This window comes from Hyperolius riggenbachi, chromosome 6 (genome assembly GCF_040937935.1).
Source record: "Hyperolius riggenbachi isolate aHypRig1 chromosome 6, aHypRig1.pri, whole genome shotgun sequence".
Taxonomy (NCBI): Eukaryota; Metazoa; Chordata; class Amphibia; order Anura; family Hyperoliidae; genus Hyperolius; species Hyperolius riggenbachi.
This window is the reverse complement of record NC_090651.1, coordinates 349976818-349996120: the sequence shown is the minus strand read 5'-3', so window position 1 is coordinate 349996120 and position 19303 is coordinate 349976818. Positions and strand designations below refer to the sequence as shown.

General features: G+C 45.3%; 1 protein-coding gene across 3 annotated transcripts in view; it reads right to left on the bottom strand.

Moving 5' to 3' along the window:
* LOC137521836 (anoctamin-7-like) overlaps positions 1–19303 on the bottom strand; it is a 64464-nt gene that overhangs the window by 11767 nt on the left and 33394 nt on the right. For all 3 annotated transcript variants that reach the window (XM_068241619.1, XM_068241620.1, XM_068241621.1), the window contains exons 16-22: positions 12291–12402; positions 10647–10701; positions 7109–7206; positions 6619–6755; positions 3759–3964; positions 3341–3480; positions 2276–2366 (exon numbers count right to left, since the gene is read on the bottom strand). In XM_068241619.1, coding sequence (XP_068097720.1) covers positions 2276–2366; positions 3341–3480; positions 3759–3964; positions 6619–6755; positions 7109–7206; positions 10647–10701; positions 12291–12402 — 839 coding nt within the window. The remainder of the gene's footprint in view (positions 1–2275; positions 2367–3340; positions 3481–3758; positions 3965–6618; positions 6756–7108; positions 7207–10646; positions 10702–12290; positions 12403–19303) is intronic.

Sequence of the window (19303 nt, the reverse complement as noted above, 5' to 3'; positions counted from 1 at the left end):
GAGTTCTAACTTGTTATACTTGGGCCTATCTGCGTGTACAAACCACTCTGCTCTATCAAATGAGTCATGGAGTCCGTTTTCTGGGACAAAGACGGTATTCTGTTGGTGGACTACTAACCTCAGGGTTCTAGAATCGCCTAACCTCCTTCTGAAGGAGACCAAAGCAGACCCGGATTTACATCACAGGAGCCTATAGGCGCATATGTACTGGCACCTTAGACGTCGCCCTCCATGGACCTACAAATCCCCACTGAACGGCACCACAAGTGTGCTGATTGTCCCAGCTCTAACTTCTCCCTTACTTCCCTTGCCGTTGTAGGTAGTAACAGGTGTCCCTTAGTATTAGGTAGCCAGAGGAACCTCAGTATGAAGTAGCTAAAGGTGCCCCAGACTGAAGGGAGATCTTGTCAGTGGAATGCAGAGAGTAGGGTCTGTAACTTCTCATTTACACTCTGCTCAGGACTCTCTATAGGGAAGGAAGGGAGGCGCTCAGGTTGAGAAGTGAGCCGCCTTTCCATCATTAACCCATCATTAAGCACCTGTAGGCACGTGCCTACAGTGCCTTATGGTAAATCCAGCCCTGGACCAAAGGGATCCTATTTTGTGGGACAATGCACCTGTGCACACGTCCCGGGTTGTGGCTGCCAAATTGAGCACCCTGGTTTTCCATTTGGTCCACCATTCCCCCTACTTACCAGACCTGGCCCCTTCAGACTATTATCTGTTCCGGTACTTGAAGAAACACCTGAAGATGCAACATTTTGTGGACATTTTTGACGTCAAACATGCTGCTGAGAGCTGGTTTGAGGCCCAATCAAGGAACTTTTATTTTAATGGTCTATGTAAGCTGCAACTATGCTTTACCAAGTAAAGGGGGGGGGGGAGTTATTTCATAACTCTGACTCTATTCTTTCTGGGCAAAGCCAGGAATTTATCAGACCCCCCTTGTATCTATGTAGTAAATATTTCTCAGAGAATCCTCAGAGTCTGGGCTATCAATAACGCAATACACTTGCCATTTTGAGACATGGGCATGCCACCCCCAGCATCTACAATTAAAGCAATGCCACTGTGCCTGTATGCAGTGTGTGCTCCTCCCAGCTTTATCTAATATGTTCTAATTGCTTCTGAAGTGGACCAGGAGCTGTGGCTAGTAACAGAACACAGAGTCTTCGACCTTTGCTGCTCGCTGGGATGTGTAGTCGTACAGACGTGCATAGCTCCCAACTGTCTCTCTTTCGGAGGGACAGTCTTTCTTTGGGAGCCCTGTCCCTCTGTTCCTCTTTCCTCCTCATTTGTCCCTCTTTCAGGACTTTGTCCCTCTTTCTATGTAAATATATATATTTCTCTACTAAAAATGTGTTTGATTGACTCTAAACTTTATTCTCATCCTTTAAATTGATATATTACTTAATTCTAAGATGTTAAATAAAGGAAATTGAACCAGGATAGAAAGGACTAGTGTGGTTTGAATTATAAAACAACATTTTTTTCTTATGAAATCTTTATGGTATGCGTGACTAGGGGTGTGATCAGGGGTGTGGCTTAAGTGTCCCTCTTTCTCATCTCAAAAAGTTGTGAGGTATGCATGTGGTCCCTGAGACTTCCCTGCTGTGTTATAGGTTATACAGCATTATGTGACGCAGACAACCCGGAAGTGGCAAATAAAAAAGCTGCCATATGCAGGACAATCTTTTGTCCTCAATGAATCGACTGCAGAGTGCCGGAGGAAGGTGGGATAGGGGGCAACTTCAAGGTGACAGAGGTTCCTTTTATCCCCAAATCTTGCATCCAGTTCAGCAGACAGGGCAGCCATCAGGGGGGGACAACTGATACTGCAGTGAGGGGCCCAGGGTTTCTGGGGGCCCTGCCCCCCCAAAGCACTGGAAGGGCCGTCTGTGCTGGCCGCGGGCCTGTGGCTCACTAACCAGCACATCGCGTTCGTACAAGTCCCTATCTCATTTGTTAACCAGGGACTACCTGTATTTTGCTAGTATTTGGCTCCACCCACAACAAACCATGGCCATCCCCACTTTTTGCCACATCATACTGTGCATGCTGCTTTCTTCAGTGTTGGAGCCATGAAAATTTTTCCCTGCAGTGCACTTTGCCCACGGACACGGGATAGCTAGTGGGCGGGCACAGCAACCAGTGGGTGGGCCTAGGGAGGGGGGGCCCAGGCTTGATGATGTGTGAGGGGCCCCCAAATTTTTGATATTGGCCCTGTCAGCAGATACCAGGTATCAGCAGCGTTTTATTGATCAGAGTTACTCACCTCAAAAGCGATGATAAAACCTAGCCTGACTGCCAGCAACTTCCAGTAGAAGAGTGTGTATCTGCCATCTTCATCCCGAAATGCTTTGTACCTGCGAAATATCAGAAAATACAGAATTGGTTAGTGCAATATACATCAGGGACAGCCCCTGCACAAAGTTTTATTGGACTGTTATATATAAGGGGCAGCCCCCTCTTAGCTGCACAGACTGTGATTGGAAGGTTATACTGTATGTATAAGGAACCGCCCCTGCACATATGCACAGAATATGATTGGGTTGGAGCTGTGTATAATAAAGGGCAACCACATTTTACCTGCACAGTGTGACTAGGATAAGGGTCGGGGCTGGTTCTCTCATGAAGCAAGGTGAAGATTGCAGCAGGTTCAGAGATTACAGGGGCAGCATGTTTGTACTGTGTTTACACTAACAGCATGCAGTCAGAGTAGGAGGAAAGCGAGAGGAGAGCGAGCGCAGTGAAGAGATAATCATGGGGAAAAGCAGCTTGTTGTGCTGCATGAGGAGTCTGATAGGGAGGCAGGAGAGCAACAGTGCTTCATGTGATTTGCACAGCAATTGGGTGCTGTGTGATCATTCCAAATCGGGCGGGAGGGGCATATCCTTACAAGTTTGCCTTAGGCAGCAAAAAGTCTAGAATCGGCCCTGATGAGGGTTATATATAATTATAAGGGATGGCCCCCGCTCACCTGCAGAATGTGTGAAGGGAGGGATATAAAGAAAGTACAGGCTCCACTCATATGCACAGACTGTGATTGGAGGGATTTATAGAAGGGACAGCCCCCACTCGCCTGTAGAGAGTATAATTAATTGGTGGGTTGTTTATAAGGGACAGCCTCTGCTCAACTGTACAGAGTGTGATTGGTGGGTTATATAGGAGGGATGGCCCCCGCTCACCTGCAGAGAGAGTATGGTTGGTGGGTTATATAGAAGGGACAGCCTCCGCTCACCTGCAGAGAGTATGGTTGGTGGGTTATATAGGAGGGACGGCCCCTGCTCATCTGCAGAGTATGGTTTGTGGATTATATAGGGGGACCGCCCCTGCTTACCTGCACAAAGTGTGGTTAGAAGACACGTAGGTATGTGGTGAATAGGAGAGGGTGAAGTTTAGGTAGCCCTCTAGGCTGCTGTTTTCGTACTGGTAGAGAAGGCGTGGGAGGAAGTCTGATGTAAACGCGATGAGGAAAGCCTGGAAGGAGTAAAGACAATGACTCTTCCCATCATATACAACTGCAAACACTGTACTTAACAGGCAATAAAGCCACCTTCTATAGGCCTAGCAAAGCTAAAGCCCTTATCAACTCCACAACTAAACTTTATCATACCCCATTCCCCAAACTAGAAATATCTTTCTAAACTAAACCCTGTCTCTTCTTTCTTTCAGGTCACCCCAATGTCCCAATATAGGGAACAGTGACCCCTTCCTGCCCAAAGTGCCCCCAACCCACCCAGCTGATCACCACTTACATTGACGATGACAGACAGTTGGGCCAAGGCTTCCAGAATATGGAACCAGACTCCGATATGTTGCGCTCGCTCAGCCACCGGACGCCGATATTCACACACAAACTTCTGAGCGTCCAGACGGATCTCCACCCAATTATTCAACAATGCGAAGAGCGGGGCGAGCGGGAACGCGGCCACAAAGATGGTGATGAAGCCAAACTGTATGACTGAGATAACAGACATTGAGTCAGTAAAAGTCGTTACTCGCAAAACATGTTTTTTCTCATCATTTAAAGCCATTGGGTATCAGTTTGTAAAAAAATTTTAAAATTACATATACATGTTAAATAATGTAGCTGCATGCACCTGTGCTTGTTTTCGCCGCACCACCGGCCCCCGTTCGTTCAATATATCCCTAATTCCACCGGGTTTATATCCAAGATGGCTGCCGACCTTTGCTTCATCTTCCGGGTCGGCAGCCTCTTACTTCCTAAGGGTGCGCGTCCCTGGTACAGTGCGTGCACGCGCACGTCTACCGTCAAGTGCGCGCGTGCATTACATCACTGCAGTGCACAGTCTACAGAGCTGCCGCCTAGAAGTACATGTGAAGGTATGATAGGACCTTCACGCTGTGCGTACGATGACAGGCAGGCACGCACGAACAACATCACCCAGCTCTGCGCGCTCTTATGAGCCGGGGAGACGCGCATCTGCGGGAGCGCGACTGACAGGGAGGAGCAAAGGCAAAGGGGTGGAGATAACGGAGGAGTGACAGAGCAGGGAAAAGAAGCTCTGCCTCCTCTTTCTTGCCTTGAATATTCGACCAAAGTAGTCAAAGATTATAAACACTGATTGTAGGTGCAATCATGCAGCAAAAATGACGGGAAAGGGAAATACTGTAACTATAGAGGGCAATGAGGTAAGTGGTCCTCTATTACTAAAAACAAAAACAAAAAACGGTAAACATTCACTTTAAGAAATACGCATCTCAAAAATCATTAAAATGTGCCAGAGAAAAGTAGTGTGATTGAGACCATAAGGAAGGCTGAGCACCGGAAAATTGACGCCTTTGATTTGTGGTGCTGGAGAAGAATTTTTCAAGAAGATCCAGTCAGTCAATCCTTAAAGAAATTATCCCTGGCTGTTCATTGGAAGGAGCAATGCTGAAGATAAAATACTTTGGACACATGAGATGGCAAGATTCATTGGAGAAGACCCTGGGAAACATTGAGGGCAAAAAGGAGGAGGGGATGTTACAGAATGGGATGGCTAGATAGTATCATGGAAGCAACAAACATGAGCTTGGAGAAGCTTGGAGAGCCAGTAGAGGATAGAAAGGCCTGGCTTGCTGAGGTCCATGGGGTCACAAAGAGGTGGACACTACCAAATAGTGGCTGAACAAACACAAGTTAAAGTCACTGATCTTCCCTCTTCAAAATCTGGCACCAACTGACAGGAACCACAGTCCTTGAGAATATGTTGATGTACATACCGGTGCAGCCCCACATAATTCACCATTGATGTCAACAATGCCATTAACAGAACTTCTCCACATTTTTATTACTTGGTGCTGGAGTTTGAAGAGAGAATATTGGGGACCTACAGCTTGAGGCGGATGACTTCAATCAAGCAACAAAGATGATGCAAGAAACAAAAGAAGATGTGAGGCAGAATAAAGAGATCCTGTAGCGAAGACACCTGAAGACTTCAAATAAGTGTAGAAGATCCAACTAATAGAAGACTTTGGAGACATTTCAGATGTACGTTATTTTTACATTTAACGCTTGCCCTACCCACGTGGGTGGGTAAGTTTTAAGGGGTTAAGTGGGCATCGATGATTGTTGATTGATGATTTGTTGGAAGTTTTATTAGTGATGACAAGACAATCTCCTTTGTCCCGGGAATGATACAGAAGGGGTAAACAGGTCCAGAATGGTGGTTCCTAAATTTTTATTGCCTCTCAGTCAATGAAGACTCCATAGTCTGAAATTCTACAAAACATCTACAGCTTTGGGCAATGTGAAAGTCAAGCAAGTATACCAATTCAAAACCCTCAGGTCTCAGCGGTCTGCCTGGCAGACTCTCCAAGGGCGACACATACAAACTCAGCAAGAAAGTGTGCAGAACACCATGTTGAATATACTGTTGGATTGAATATGCACTAGAAAAAGACACCATTTGTCTTTCCCACTCATGTACAGTTATGTCCCTAAATATTTGGACACAGACCACTTTTTTTTCAGCCACCCAATCTTTTAGTGTACCAGAAATCAGAAAAAAATAAAAGATTTATACATTCCTGGGGCTTCCTTTAGCCCCATGGGCATGGATCACTCCCACGCCGCCGCCCTCAGTCTTCTCCGTCTTCTGCACCAGGTCCCGTTACTTCGGCCAGCTGTGACTAGTCTGCGCAAGTGAAGTGCGCTCTCTACGTAACTCTCCAGCGGCCGGTACAGTACCAAAATTAGAAAAAGGTTGTTGCTATCCAAATATTTATGGACCTAACTGTACATGGCAATATCGGCACACAGCAACCCCACAGGGGAAAGAGCCTGCCGTCGAGAGCCAATTACCATATGTAGAACAGAATTGTTTTCCCCTGTGGGGTTGCAACGTGCCGATATATGTCATTTCCCGTTTGTACAAGGCGAGGTATGACTAAGGACCTGTGAGTCTGAAATGCGTCAGCTGCCTTTCTGTCTGTTGGATGTGTGAAATAAAGTTCCTGGATTTTACTTCCACATGGTGTTCTGCAGGCTTTCTTGTCGAGTTTGTTTGGGCAAAGTGATTGGATGACAGATCCAGACACTTCCTGTGCCAATCTTCTTCTCTTCTGTCTGGAATGTTCTGGAGGGCGTGAGACTCATGGTGGGAAACTCACCCATTTCCAGGTACTCCTCAAATAGCCCCTCGCACTCAATAAGTTCGTAATCTTCCTCCCAGCGTTGCGGTTCTTCTGAGATCTGCGACCCGCGTACCTTGGCCATCTGCCGCCTCTGCCTCCAGGACTTCAACTTCCTGCCAGAGAAGCCAGGGAGGACAAACTCTCATTATGTCTCACCATACACCTACACCCTCTGTACAGGCACTGTATATACACACACTGTACATTCACAGATGCATACTGAATACAGACTCTGTATGTGTCGCGTATACACATACTGAACACTCACACATACAGCCTGTACACACATACATTGCACACACAAAGTCTGTACACACACCTACACACTCTGTACATATACACACATACGCGACACACACATACCATGCACACCGTCCTTACACACTATCGCATACACTCACATACATACATTGCACACACATACTGTACACATACATACACTGTCTGTCACCTGTAAATTACTTACGGAATGAGAAACTCCTGGATGTTGCTGACAATCTGCTTCCCCACCATTATAATGAAGAGTTGTTGGGCCAGTTCAATGAGGCAGCCTCCAGGTCCACACTGCAGACAAAGAGAGGAGAGGTAACCGAACAGACCACAGACTCTCATACCAAACAATTCAGGTATGTGGCCTACATTACAGGAGGGCCAGTATGTGGCTAGTATTAGAGGAAGGCTGGAATGTGTCCACCATTAGAGGAAGGCTGGTATGTGGCCAACATTAGAAGAAGGCTGGTATGAGGCCATCAATAGAGGAAGGCTGGTATGTGGCCACCATTAGAGGAAGGCTGGTAAGTTGCCACCATTAGAGGAAGGCTGGTAAGTTGCCACCATTAGAGGAAGGCTGGTATGTGGCCACCATTAGAGGAAGGCTGGTATGTGGCCACCATTAGAGGAAGACTAGTATGTGGTCATCATTAGAAGGGTTGTATAAGTAACCACCATTAGAGGAAGGCTGGTATGTGGCCACCATTAGAGGAAGGCTGGTATGTGGCCACCATTAGAGGATGGCTGTTATTTGGCCACCATTAGAGGATGGCTGTTATTTGGCCACCATTAGAGGAAGGTTGTTATGTGGTCACCATTAGAGAAAGGCTGGTACATGTCCAGCATTAGAGGAAGGCTGGTATGAGTGGCCAGCATTAGAGGAAAGCTGGTATGAGTGGCCACCATTATAGGAAGGCTGGTATGAGTCGCCACCATTATAGGAAGGCTGATATGAGTCGCCACCATTATAGGAAGGCAAGGGTATGTGGCCACCATTAGAGGAAGGCTAGTATGAGTGGCCAGTATCAGAGGAAGGCTTATGTGGTGGCCACCATTAGAGGAAGGCTGTGGCCACTAGTGATTGTCATGTCTAGGAGAACTCATGGAGAAGCATATAGGAATGTTTGATCGGCTGATTTTCAAAGCTCTAATTTGCTATTACCACATCCTCCTGTAGCACATGATCCTGATCAGATCAGCAAATCAGAGACTTACATATCTATTACCTGACCAAACTGATCACACGTTTCTCCATGAGTTCTCCTAGACATGATCATCACTAGTGGCCACCATTAGAGGAAGGTTGGTATGTGGCCACTATGACAGGAAGCCTGGTATGTGGCCAGGATGACAGGAAGCCTGGTATGTGGCCAGTATGACAGGAAGCCTAGTATGTGGCCAGTATGACAGGAAGCCTAGTATGTGGCCAGTATGACAGGAAGCCTAGTATGTGGCCAGTATGACAGGAAGCCTAGTATGTGGCCAGTATGACAGGAAGCCTAGTATGTGGCCAGTATGACAGGAAGCCTAGTATGTGGCCAGTATGAAAGGGAAGGCTGGTATGTGGCCAGTATGACAGGAAGGCCGGTATGTTGCCAGTATGAAAGGGAAGGCTGGTAAGTGGCCAGTATGACAGGAAGCCTGGTATATGGCCAGGGCATCTCCACAGGCATGATGTTGGCATGGCAAGTTTCGGATGAAATTTTCACACAACTGAGATCTGCCGTTATAGTATTGCTGGCCACATACAGACATTCCTAGATCAGAAGTCATCTCCTGTCTCCTGCCCACCTTGCTGTGATTGCCAGACTTTCTACATATAAAGAAACTAAACTCGCTCAGAAATGATGCTGCATTTTGCCTACAAGCACCTCCAACGTCCTTATAAATAGAAGGCTTACTTCAGCTTCATACATGAAGTATCCTACACTGAACATTGATGTAGCTGATAAGACATGATAAATTATTCACTTATTGCACTGCACTGTCTCTAGTTTGCTACCATTAAACTATAGTGCCAGACCCTTCATATCTCTTTTTGGTGTTTTGCATGGACTTTGCCTTTTGGTCTTGAGCACATAGTTTACCTGGGTGCTTTTCTACATTGCCTGCTCAATCCAGCATTACCAAGTGCCTGCCAGCTCTTCCATTTACCAGGATTTATTGCCCTGCCTAGGAGAAGTCATGGAGAAGCATGTGATCAGTTTGATCACCTGATAGATTTGTAAGGTTCATGACCAGCAAATCAGAGCTTTACAAATCTATCAGCTGATCAAACTGATCACATGCTTCTCCGCAAGTTCTCCCAAGCAGGGCCATCCCTATGTATTATTGATCAGACTAACTCCAGGGGCTGCATATGGCAACAATCACATGACCCCTAATCTGATATGTAAACATTTGACATGAAAGCCTCTTGTCCTCTAGTTTTGTCACCTCCGCTCATGTCCTCTCATGTCCAGGACTTCTCACTAGCTTTATTGCTCACTTTCTTTCATTCTCGCTTTCCTGTCAGCTATGCTCCAAGCATGCAGACGCAGCCTTTAAATGTACCTCTTCTGAGGCAGCTCCACTTTTGTACCAGATGTCAAAATACTCATCTGCTAACCTCTTCTTCATCTCGCCTAGTATGTCCATCCCACTCCCCTCTAGACTGTAAGCTCAAAAGCAAAGACTCCTCCCCCTAGTGTCTCCACCTCACTACCTCTAGACTGTAAGCTCACAAGGCAGGCTCCCCACTTATGTCTCCACGCCACTCCCTTTTAGACTGTAAGCCTACAAAGACAGTCTCCTCCCCCTAATTTCTCCAACCTATTACCTCCTCAATTGGAAGCTCACAAGGACAGACTCCTCACCTTAAAGTCTCCACCCTACTCCCCTCTAGATTTTAAGCTCACAAGGCTACTCTCCTCCTACTAGTATCTCCACACAACTCATCTCTAGCTTGTGAGTGCAGAAGGATAGGCTGCTCCTCCTCCTAGTGTCTACACCCCACTGCTCTATAGATTGTAAGCGCACAAGGGTGTGCTCCTCCTCCTAGTGTCTCCACCCCACTAACCTCTACATCAAGGGTCCCCAAACGTTTTGGGTTGAGGGCCAGGTCAACATACTTCAGACTGCTGGGGGGCCCAGAGTGTACATAGAAGTCTTTGCGGGCCTGACAGTGATGCATACTAAGGTGACAACCTTCAGTCCAATTGGACAACAGTGTCACCTGATGTGGAATTTGATTGGAAACTAGCGAATTACTGCATTCTGGCTTCATTCTATATGCGACCACCAATATTTAAAAATGTAGATGACCGCATCTATAATACATGTGGTGTGTGGGGGGCCGGTAAAAAACCATCAGGGGGCCACATTCGGCCCACGGGCCTTAGTTTGAGGACCACTGCTCTACATTGTAAGCTCACAAAGCTATGCTCCTCCTCCTAGTGTCTCCACCCCACTAACCTCTAGATTGTAAGCTCATAAGGCTAGACTTCTCTTCCTAGTGTCTCCACCCACTCCTGGCCACACCTTATACAATAAAAATATGTAATTTGTCTATAAAATAAATTTTTAAAAATAAATAAATAATAAAAATTAGGCCAGAAACCCACTGCTCAATAGTTCCCATGTTGGCTATCTATGGAGTGATCCTTGGTAATCTGGCTCTAGAATGACCTAAAAGCTAAACTGCTGGCCTGAATAAGTCACGCTATGATATTAATAAAGGCTGGATTGATACTCACATCCTCGTTCCGCATTCCGAGCAGCTTTCCATAATGACCCGGATATCCCACAAACCTGCAGGACAAACATACATGCAAAGAAGCCATAAGACATTACACAACCCACAACGTCTGCATGTTACATAGCTAGGTTGAAAAAGACATCCGTCCATCAACTTCAACTAGGAATGCTAGAATAAAGTCAGACAATTCTTTGTTATCGGGGACAGCACAAACTCCGTCAGTCTTTTATTGCTGTTTGTGTTGCATTTGCAGAAAGGACCCCTCACTTCCTGTCCCCGGAAAAACAATCAGGATCTGTGGAGCGGAGCAGGAAAAAATGGCGCATACCGCAATAGAAACTTTCTGTCGCATTATTGAACAGCACGGTAAACTTAATTTACCGTTTTGAAATGCAACATTCAGGCACATGGTGCACTGCCGGTCATTATCTATCATCGCGCCAGAATGTTGCACTTCAAAACGGTAAATTAAGTTTACCGTGCTTTTCAATAAAGCGCCAGAAAGTTTCTGTTGGGGTGAGCAGTGTGACAGTGTCAGTGTGACAGACGGCAGGGGTTAAATGATACATTACCTGCTCCTGGACGATCGCTTTTCCTCTCCACTTGTTAATTTGAATGAGCACGGCAGCCAGCCAATCACCATGCGGCTTCAGTCGGGACGGGATCGCTGGGACCAGGTAATGTATCACAGTTGCCGGTAATTACATCTTATTGCTAAGGTCATTTAACGTTTTAGGACATTTATAAAACATTCAATAACCTTAGTAGCAAGATGCCATTATCGTCATCACCCTGCGCCATTTTTCCTGGCGCCTCTTTGGTATGTATGCAGGTCTGCCTCTGCAGCTGACTGGCGCTTATCCTTCCCCCTCCCCTAACCATAGGGTAGAATAAGCGCCGGTCAGCTTTAGAGGCAGACCTACAATCTAACTAAAATCTAGAGGGCGGGGTTTGGACAATCAGTTTGGGCCACCTGGCGCCTGCCTCCTCTCCGCTCTCCCACCCCTTTTCCTGGCACACACTACCCTCCTCATCCACCCATCCCCATATCCCCATCCTCATTCCACCCGTGGCACCTGCCACCCTCCCCTATAACATCATAAGCGGGGGAGGTGTCGCTATATGCCTCTTAAATGTCCCACCCCAGGGGGTGCTGTTACTATGAGATGGAATGCAGGAACAGGAAGAAGTAAGTAGCACATGCTGCGATGGATCCCAACAATGTAAGAATATGATTAACCCCTTAGCTGGTGCTTATGCTGCTACTACGCCCCCCAGGCAGCACATGGGGAGGGCGAGCAGGGCCCCGGTTGCACAGGCTACTGCTGCGACCGTGGACCCTTTGCCACTGGTAAGAACCTGGTTTATACCTTTCCCTGACTGTCTAAATTGGAAAAAAAATACATTGCTTTTAACTCCTAGTTTCATGTTAAGTATTGTTCTGCAGGCTGCTCTGCTCTGGGACCATTACTACACCATGCACTATACAGAGACGTGCACATATTCACCTCTGAGGTAACACTCAAGATGTTATCTTTGGTCCTCCAGTGGTTCTCCTGAAGACCAGACCCTACTCAGCTCCCAGGACCAGCACTAGATATGGAAAAGGAAGCTATACAGAACAACAGAAACATCTCCTCACCTGCCTTTGAAGAAAGCCACATAGAATGGGGAGGAGTAGAAATTGACAAACTGGAAGATGAAGACCTTGAAGGTAAAAGCATCCTCGTGCAACGACTGTGTGCGATGCATTTCTGTGACAGAGAGAGATGAGCGTTACCTAGCGGTATGTATACATCTGGTATAGAGAAATACAGAGGACAATGGAGATCACTTCTAAGTGTAGATGGTAAAGGGGTGTGTGGAAGACCCATTACAGCGCCCTCAATCTTTTCCTCCACAAGTATCACAGGATTATGAATGCAGCTTGCAGCTCTACCACTAGATGGTGTCATTATTATTATTATTACTGTATTTATTGGATTTATATAGCGCCAATATATTATGCAGCGCTGTACAATAAATAATGTTGCAGACAATGATAATGGGGGTGACAGACAACATAATACAGGTAATGAGCAATAAAATAAAGTTGTCTCAATAATACAAGTTCACATTTTTCTGTGGACACAGTGCACAATCAAGTATGATACACAAGGAGGGAGGGCTCTGCCAAAGGCTTACAATCTAAAGGAAGAGGTGGTGATATGAAAGGAGGGGGGCTGCATCGAAAAGTTCTTGGGAGAGAGAGTAAGGGCATCTGTGGGGTGGGGTAGTCTTTCTTGAAGGGGTGAGTTTTTGAGTGCTTGTTTGAAGGTGTTAAAGGAGGGAAAAAGCCTGATGGGCAGTGGGAGAGAGTTCTACAGAATGAAGGCAGCTCTAGTAAAGTCCTGTAGTCTTGTAATTATCCCTACTATTCCTGGTTCCCTGTTCCCACCAGGGAGGCAAAAGAATGAGAGATGCTCTTCCACACAGTTGGCCTATCCTGACCCCTGAGGTCTGATTAGGGGTATTTTACTGAGGAGCAGCAGTGGGAATGAAATTGTTTCCGTCAATGGAGGTGGAAGGGAGGGGGCCGTGATAAATATTGGGACATTTAAAAGGAACTGTAGTGAAAATAACAAAAATGAATGAAAATGTTTATTTTTTTAATATTCATCTTACTCAGTGTTTGCCCATTGTGAAATATTTCCTCACCCTGATATACATTCTGAAATATATCACAGTTGGTAACATCTTTAGTCCTGTCAGGCGCATCTCTGCGGAATGTTTGTTTCTGAGAGTTCTAAAGCAAGTGAAAATAATGCCTGGTCTCCCAGAATGCTGTGGGAGGAGAATTCTGCATAGCTAAACAGCCTAGGCTATGCATCACTGGGAGGGCGGAGCTACATACCAATATAGAACAACAGTGATTCTGATGCTGAAACAAAATTACTGTAAAAGTGAGTATCCTGAATAATTGACAGCATTCTAATATGTTAGCACTTTATCAGGCCTGGATTTACACCACAGGAGCCTATAGGCACAGATGTCCTGGCACCCTGGACTTCTACCTCCACCCTCCTAACCACACCCCTTCCCTTGCCTGTCATAGCTACAGGTGTCCTTTAGTATTCGGTAGCCAGAGGAATTAAGTAGCTAGAGGTGCCCTCAACTGAAGGAAGATCTTGTGAGTGGAATGCCGAGAGCAGGGTGAGTAACCTCTCATTTTCACTCTGCTCGGGACTCTGCATAAGGAAGGAGGGAGGCACTGGGGGAGGGGAGTGAGCCGCCTTTCCATCATCAGACGCCTGTAGGCTCGTGCCTACAATGCCTTATGGTAAACCTGGCCCTATGCTTTATAAATTAAGTGTAATAATCGTAATAAGGCTGGAGGTGGAAATGCCTGTGTGTACCAGAATGAAGGCTGATAAGGGGGCAGTTGCCTAATGTCCTTCCGTAGAGCCGCCACAGGATGTAACGCTGGAATTTCAAGAAGCGAGGCAACAAAACATCAATTATTATTATATAGTTATACAGTATAGCGCCAACGTCTTCCCCAGCAATGTACAGAGTATATTGTCTTGTCACTCTAGGGGGAAGCCAATTAACTGAGCTGTGTGTTTTTTGGAATGTTGAAAGAAGCCCAGAGGGGAACATATAAACTCCATGCAGGTAGGTAATTCCTACCAGCTACCTACCTGGTAGGAATTACCTAACAGCTACCTGACGCAGGTACCACCACTACCAGCGCCGGTTCTACACTTTTTGCTGCCCGAGGCAAACTTGTGAGGATGTGTCCCCCTCCTCAGTCAGGACAACAGTTCATTGTCAGACTCCTCACACAGCACAATGAGCTGCTTTTCCCCAAATGATGACCTCTTCTTTACCTCGCTGTCCTCTTGCTTCTCCCCCTACTCTGACTGCATGCTGTTAGTATAAACACAGTACAAACATGCTGCCCCTGTAATCTCTGCGCCTGATGCAAATGTTTCACCTTGCTTCATGAGAGGACCGGCCCTGAGTCTGACCACTACATCCACCTCATTCTACTGAAATGATTTCCCAGTTAGCTGTCTTAACCAGGCATGGTCGGAATAGCCAATTTCGGATTCCGTGGAAATTCCGCATACCGCCACTACCGAAATTCCGCTACCGTTTCATTTCGAGGGAATTCCTGAGCCGTTCCGCGGAATTCCGAGATACACGGAATTCCGTCAGAAAATTTTAATTTTAATCTCTCTCTCTCATCCATCCTCTTATATCATCCAGTAGGGAATTGCAGATTTTCAAAACAGCTTATATACCATAGCTGGGATTTGAACCCAGGATGCAGTGTGTAGTAGGTATCTGTCTTAACCTCTAGACCATGAACCACACTACATGGTAAAGCTGTCCTAGCATAAACCATACTACCATTATGATCAATGCAATAGAAAAAGTAGCATGATTAAGGATTGGTACTTTTTGAAAAGCATGCTTATATACCACAGCTGGGATTTGAACCCAGTATGCAGTGTGTAGTAGCTAGTAGGTATCTGTCTTAACCTCTAGACCATGAACCACACTACATGGTAAAGCTGTCCTAGCATAAACCATACTACCATTATGATCAATGCAATAGAAAAAGTAGCATGATTAAGGATTGGTACTTTTTGAAAAGCATGCTTATATACCATAGCTGGGATTTGAACCCAGTATGCAGTGTGTAGTAGCTAGTAGGTATCTGTCTTAACCTCTAGACCATGAACCACACTACATGGTAAAGCTGTCCTAGCATAAACCATACTACCATTATGATCAATTCAATAGAAAAAGTAGCATGATTAAGGATTAGTACTTTTTGAAAAGCATGCTTATATACCATAGCTGGGATTTGAACCCAGTATGCAGTGTCTAGTAGCTAGTAGGTATCTGTCTTAACCTCTAGACCATGAACTACACTACATGGTAAAGCTGTCCTAGCATAAACCATACTACCATTATGATCAATGCAATAGAAAAAGTAGCATGATTAAGGATTGGTACTTTTTGAAAAGCATGCTTATATACCATAGCATATCTATTGAATTGATCATAATGGTAGTATGGTACATGCTAGGCCAGCTTTAGCATGTAGAGGTGGGACAAGGTCCTTCAGCACCCAAGGCTGAGACAGCAAAGTGTGCCCCCCATCCCTCCCACCCCAGCCATCACACACTGATTGCTATTACACTAAGAGGTGCCCCAGGGCCCCCAACCCCCCCAACACCTTAATCGCTACTTATCTGGCTTGCAGTCGCTGCCATGTATCACCTTTTCTTATTTCTTTCTGCTTCAAACACAATTGGGAATGACAGCTGAATGAATTGTGCACCCCCTCCTACACTGCGCCCTGAGGCTGGAGCCTCTCCAGCCTCTGCCTCGGCCCGGCCCTGAGTGTGGTTGATGGTCTAGGGGGTAAGACAGATACCTACTACCATGTAGTGTGGTTCATGGTCTAGAGGGTAACACAGATACCTACTACACACTGTGTCCTGGGTTCAAATCCCAGCTATGGTATATAAGCATGCTTTTCAAAAAGTACCAATCCTTAATCATACTACTTTTTCTATTGCATTGATCATAATGGTAGTATGGTTTATGCTAGGATAGCTTTACCATGTAGTGTGGTTCATGGTCTAGAGGTTAAGACAGATGAAGGAGGAGGAGGAGGAAAATTTTGATGTGATTCCGGAAAATTCCGTCGAAATTATAAATTTCCGCGGAATTCCGTTTGAGAAATTCCGTTCCGACTAACAAAATCGGAATTATTAATTCCGACCGGAATCACGGAATTAATAATTCCGCGGAATTTTCCGACCATGCCTAGTCTTAACTAATATTTCTGTCACCCCTGAGGACGGCGAATGTCCTAATATTGGGCAGCACAATGGCATAGTGCTTAGCGCACTTGCCCTGCAGCGCTGGGTCCCTGGTTTAAATCCCAGCCACGGCACTATCTGAACGGCGTTTGTATGTTCCCCCAGTGTCTATGTGGGTTTCCTCCAGGCACTCTGATTTCCTCCCACATGCCAAAAACAAACAGATAAGTTAACTGGCTTCCCGTACATTGGCCCTACACTATTATTATTATTATTATTATTTAGTATTTTATATAGCGCCGACATATTACGCAGCGCTGTACAGAGTATATATATATCTCGTCACTATGATACATACATGATACATACATAGACATATGACTATAGCAGGGATTAGATTGTGAGCCCCTCTGAAGCACAGTCAGTGACAAGACAATATACTCTGTACATACGCTGCAGAAGGTGTTGACGCTATATAAATAATAATAATATCAGCAGATTTTTACAAATGCAGTCCTGAGACACTTTTTTGTGTCCAGAATGAAGCAGTGGACCCTCTGCTCTTTAACTGTCACAGTAACGCTTTGTTGATGTTGGCCTGTCTGTGTTGACATTGGCCAGTCTGTAGCCGCCTCACACAGGGGTGTAAAAATCCATTAAAAATGACAAGATGAGTGCTGAGACCTGAATGCATCCAGAATGCGAAACTTCAGAAACTGACAAACACTCTGCAGAACTCTCTCTATGCAGCTGTGTAACAGCAGGAGCGCCACCTACAGGCTCATCACAGCATTACCGCAGCTCTACTGTCCTCTATGCTTCTATGTCTGTAATCTCTGGAGAAGCATTTATAATAAAATATGTCTATTATTTAAAGAGGAACTGTAGTGAAAACAACATAATGAATAACAGGTCTTGTTTTTTCTTATGATATATATTTATAAATGATTTGCCCATTGCAAAATGTTTCCTCACCCTGATTTTTATTCTGAAATGTATCACAGATGGCAACATCTTTAATCCTGTCAGGTGCACCACTGCGGAATGTTTGTTTCAGAGAATGCCGAAGCCAGTACAAAATACACCTGGTCTCTCAAAATGCATTGGTGGGCATAGGGACATTCTAATCTAATCAGCCTAGGCAGTGACATCACTGGGAGGGTGGGGCTACATACTAATATACAGCAATCTATAGGAAGTGTTTCTGATGCTGAAACTGGGAATATTACACTAAAACTGGGTAACCTGAATAATTAAAGTGGACCTGAACTCAGAACCTCCTCCTTGATCTAAAGGATAAGCAACGGCATAATAACCAGCTTATAGAAATCCTATAAAAAATCTGCAGTGTGTCTATTTCCTGCTTTCATGGATGCAGACAAAGGGTTAACATCCTGTGTTTACAAATTTGCTGCTCTGCTGAGGGATCAAATTACAGCTGAGATTAGTCACAGATGAGGGGGGAATTACACAGGCTAAATTCTCTAAATACATGCGGGGTGGATTAATCTGTATTTTCCTCCTGACCTGTGCAACAGTTCAGGTTAACTACATTCTACTATATGTCACTACAGTGCCTCTTCAACAGACTCAGCCCCAACAACTAACAGTTCACCTTGGTAACTGGTGTAACTGCGATGTGTGAAATACTGACACCCCGCGCATTTAGCGCTTGACCCGAACGCCACCATCTGGGTAAGTCGTGCAGCATCTGTACTGTGGCGGAATGGTGGTAGATCGCCAGAAGATTGCAGTCTTTTGAGCTAGCGCAGCTTTGTAACTATGGGGTTAACAGTCCATGTGAAGACGTCCCAATGCACACAGATAAGGTCATTTACTTTACAAACAATAAAAAGACTGTGACTCCCTTTAAGGTTTTGTGCTGTCATACATATTTTCGTAATGCATTTTTGTATGCGTTTCACCACGAAGGCACATCTAATGCGGTCCAATGGCGCCATTCACCTCCTATGTCGTTTAATGGTGCATTTTTCAGACGCCGATGATGGCGTGAGTTTCAGCAGAGCGCTGATCACTGCAGAGAATTGCTAGTAAAATACAGTATGTACTGTACAGAGTCATGTGTGTTTGTGTGCTGTTTATAATCCAGATACTGTGCATGACGCCCTAAAGCTACCCGCAGGCTCGATATCCAGGATACACAGCTGTCACCGCTGGATTTCTCAATATTGTGTGACGCAGAAAACCTGAACTAACTTCACCCCCACCTCATCTGGTCCACACACGTGTAGATTGTAACACTAGCAACTATAAAGGGTTGCAAAATAACCAAAATCATTGATTTTCCTGCCAACGTCATAGACAGATGTTCGCTATTATTATTATGTAGCACTGACATCTCCTGCAGGACTTAACAGAGTACTGTACATAGTCATGTCACTGACTGTCCTCAGAGTAGCTTACAATCTAATTCTACCATAGTAATAGTCTAATGTCCTACCATATTATTATTATGTATTTATATAGCACTGACCTCTTCTGTAGCACTTTACAGAGTACATAGTCATGTCACTGACTGTCCTCAGAGGGGCCTACAATTTAATCCTACCACAGTCACAGTCTAATCTCCTACTGTAGTGTATTACTATTATTTGTATTATTATTAGTAGTAGTATGTATTTATATAGCACTGACATCTTCTGTAGCACTGTACAGAGTACATAGTCATGTCACTGACTCACAATCTAATCCTGCCATAGTCATAGGCTAATGTACCTACCATAGAAGGCCAGTTTTGGGGAGATAAATTTACTTATCACTATGTGTCCAGGACATGAGAGGATATCAGAGTGCCCTGAAGAACATATACACG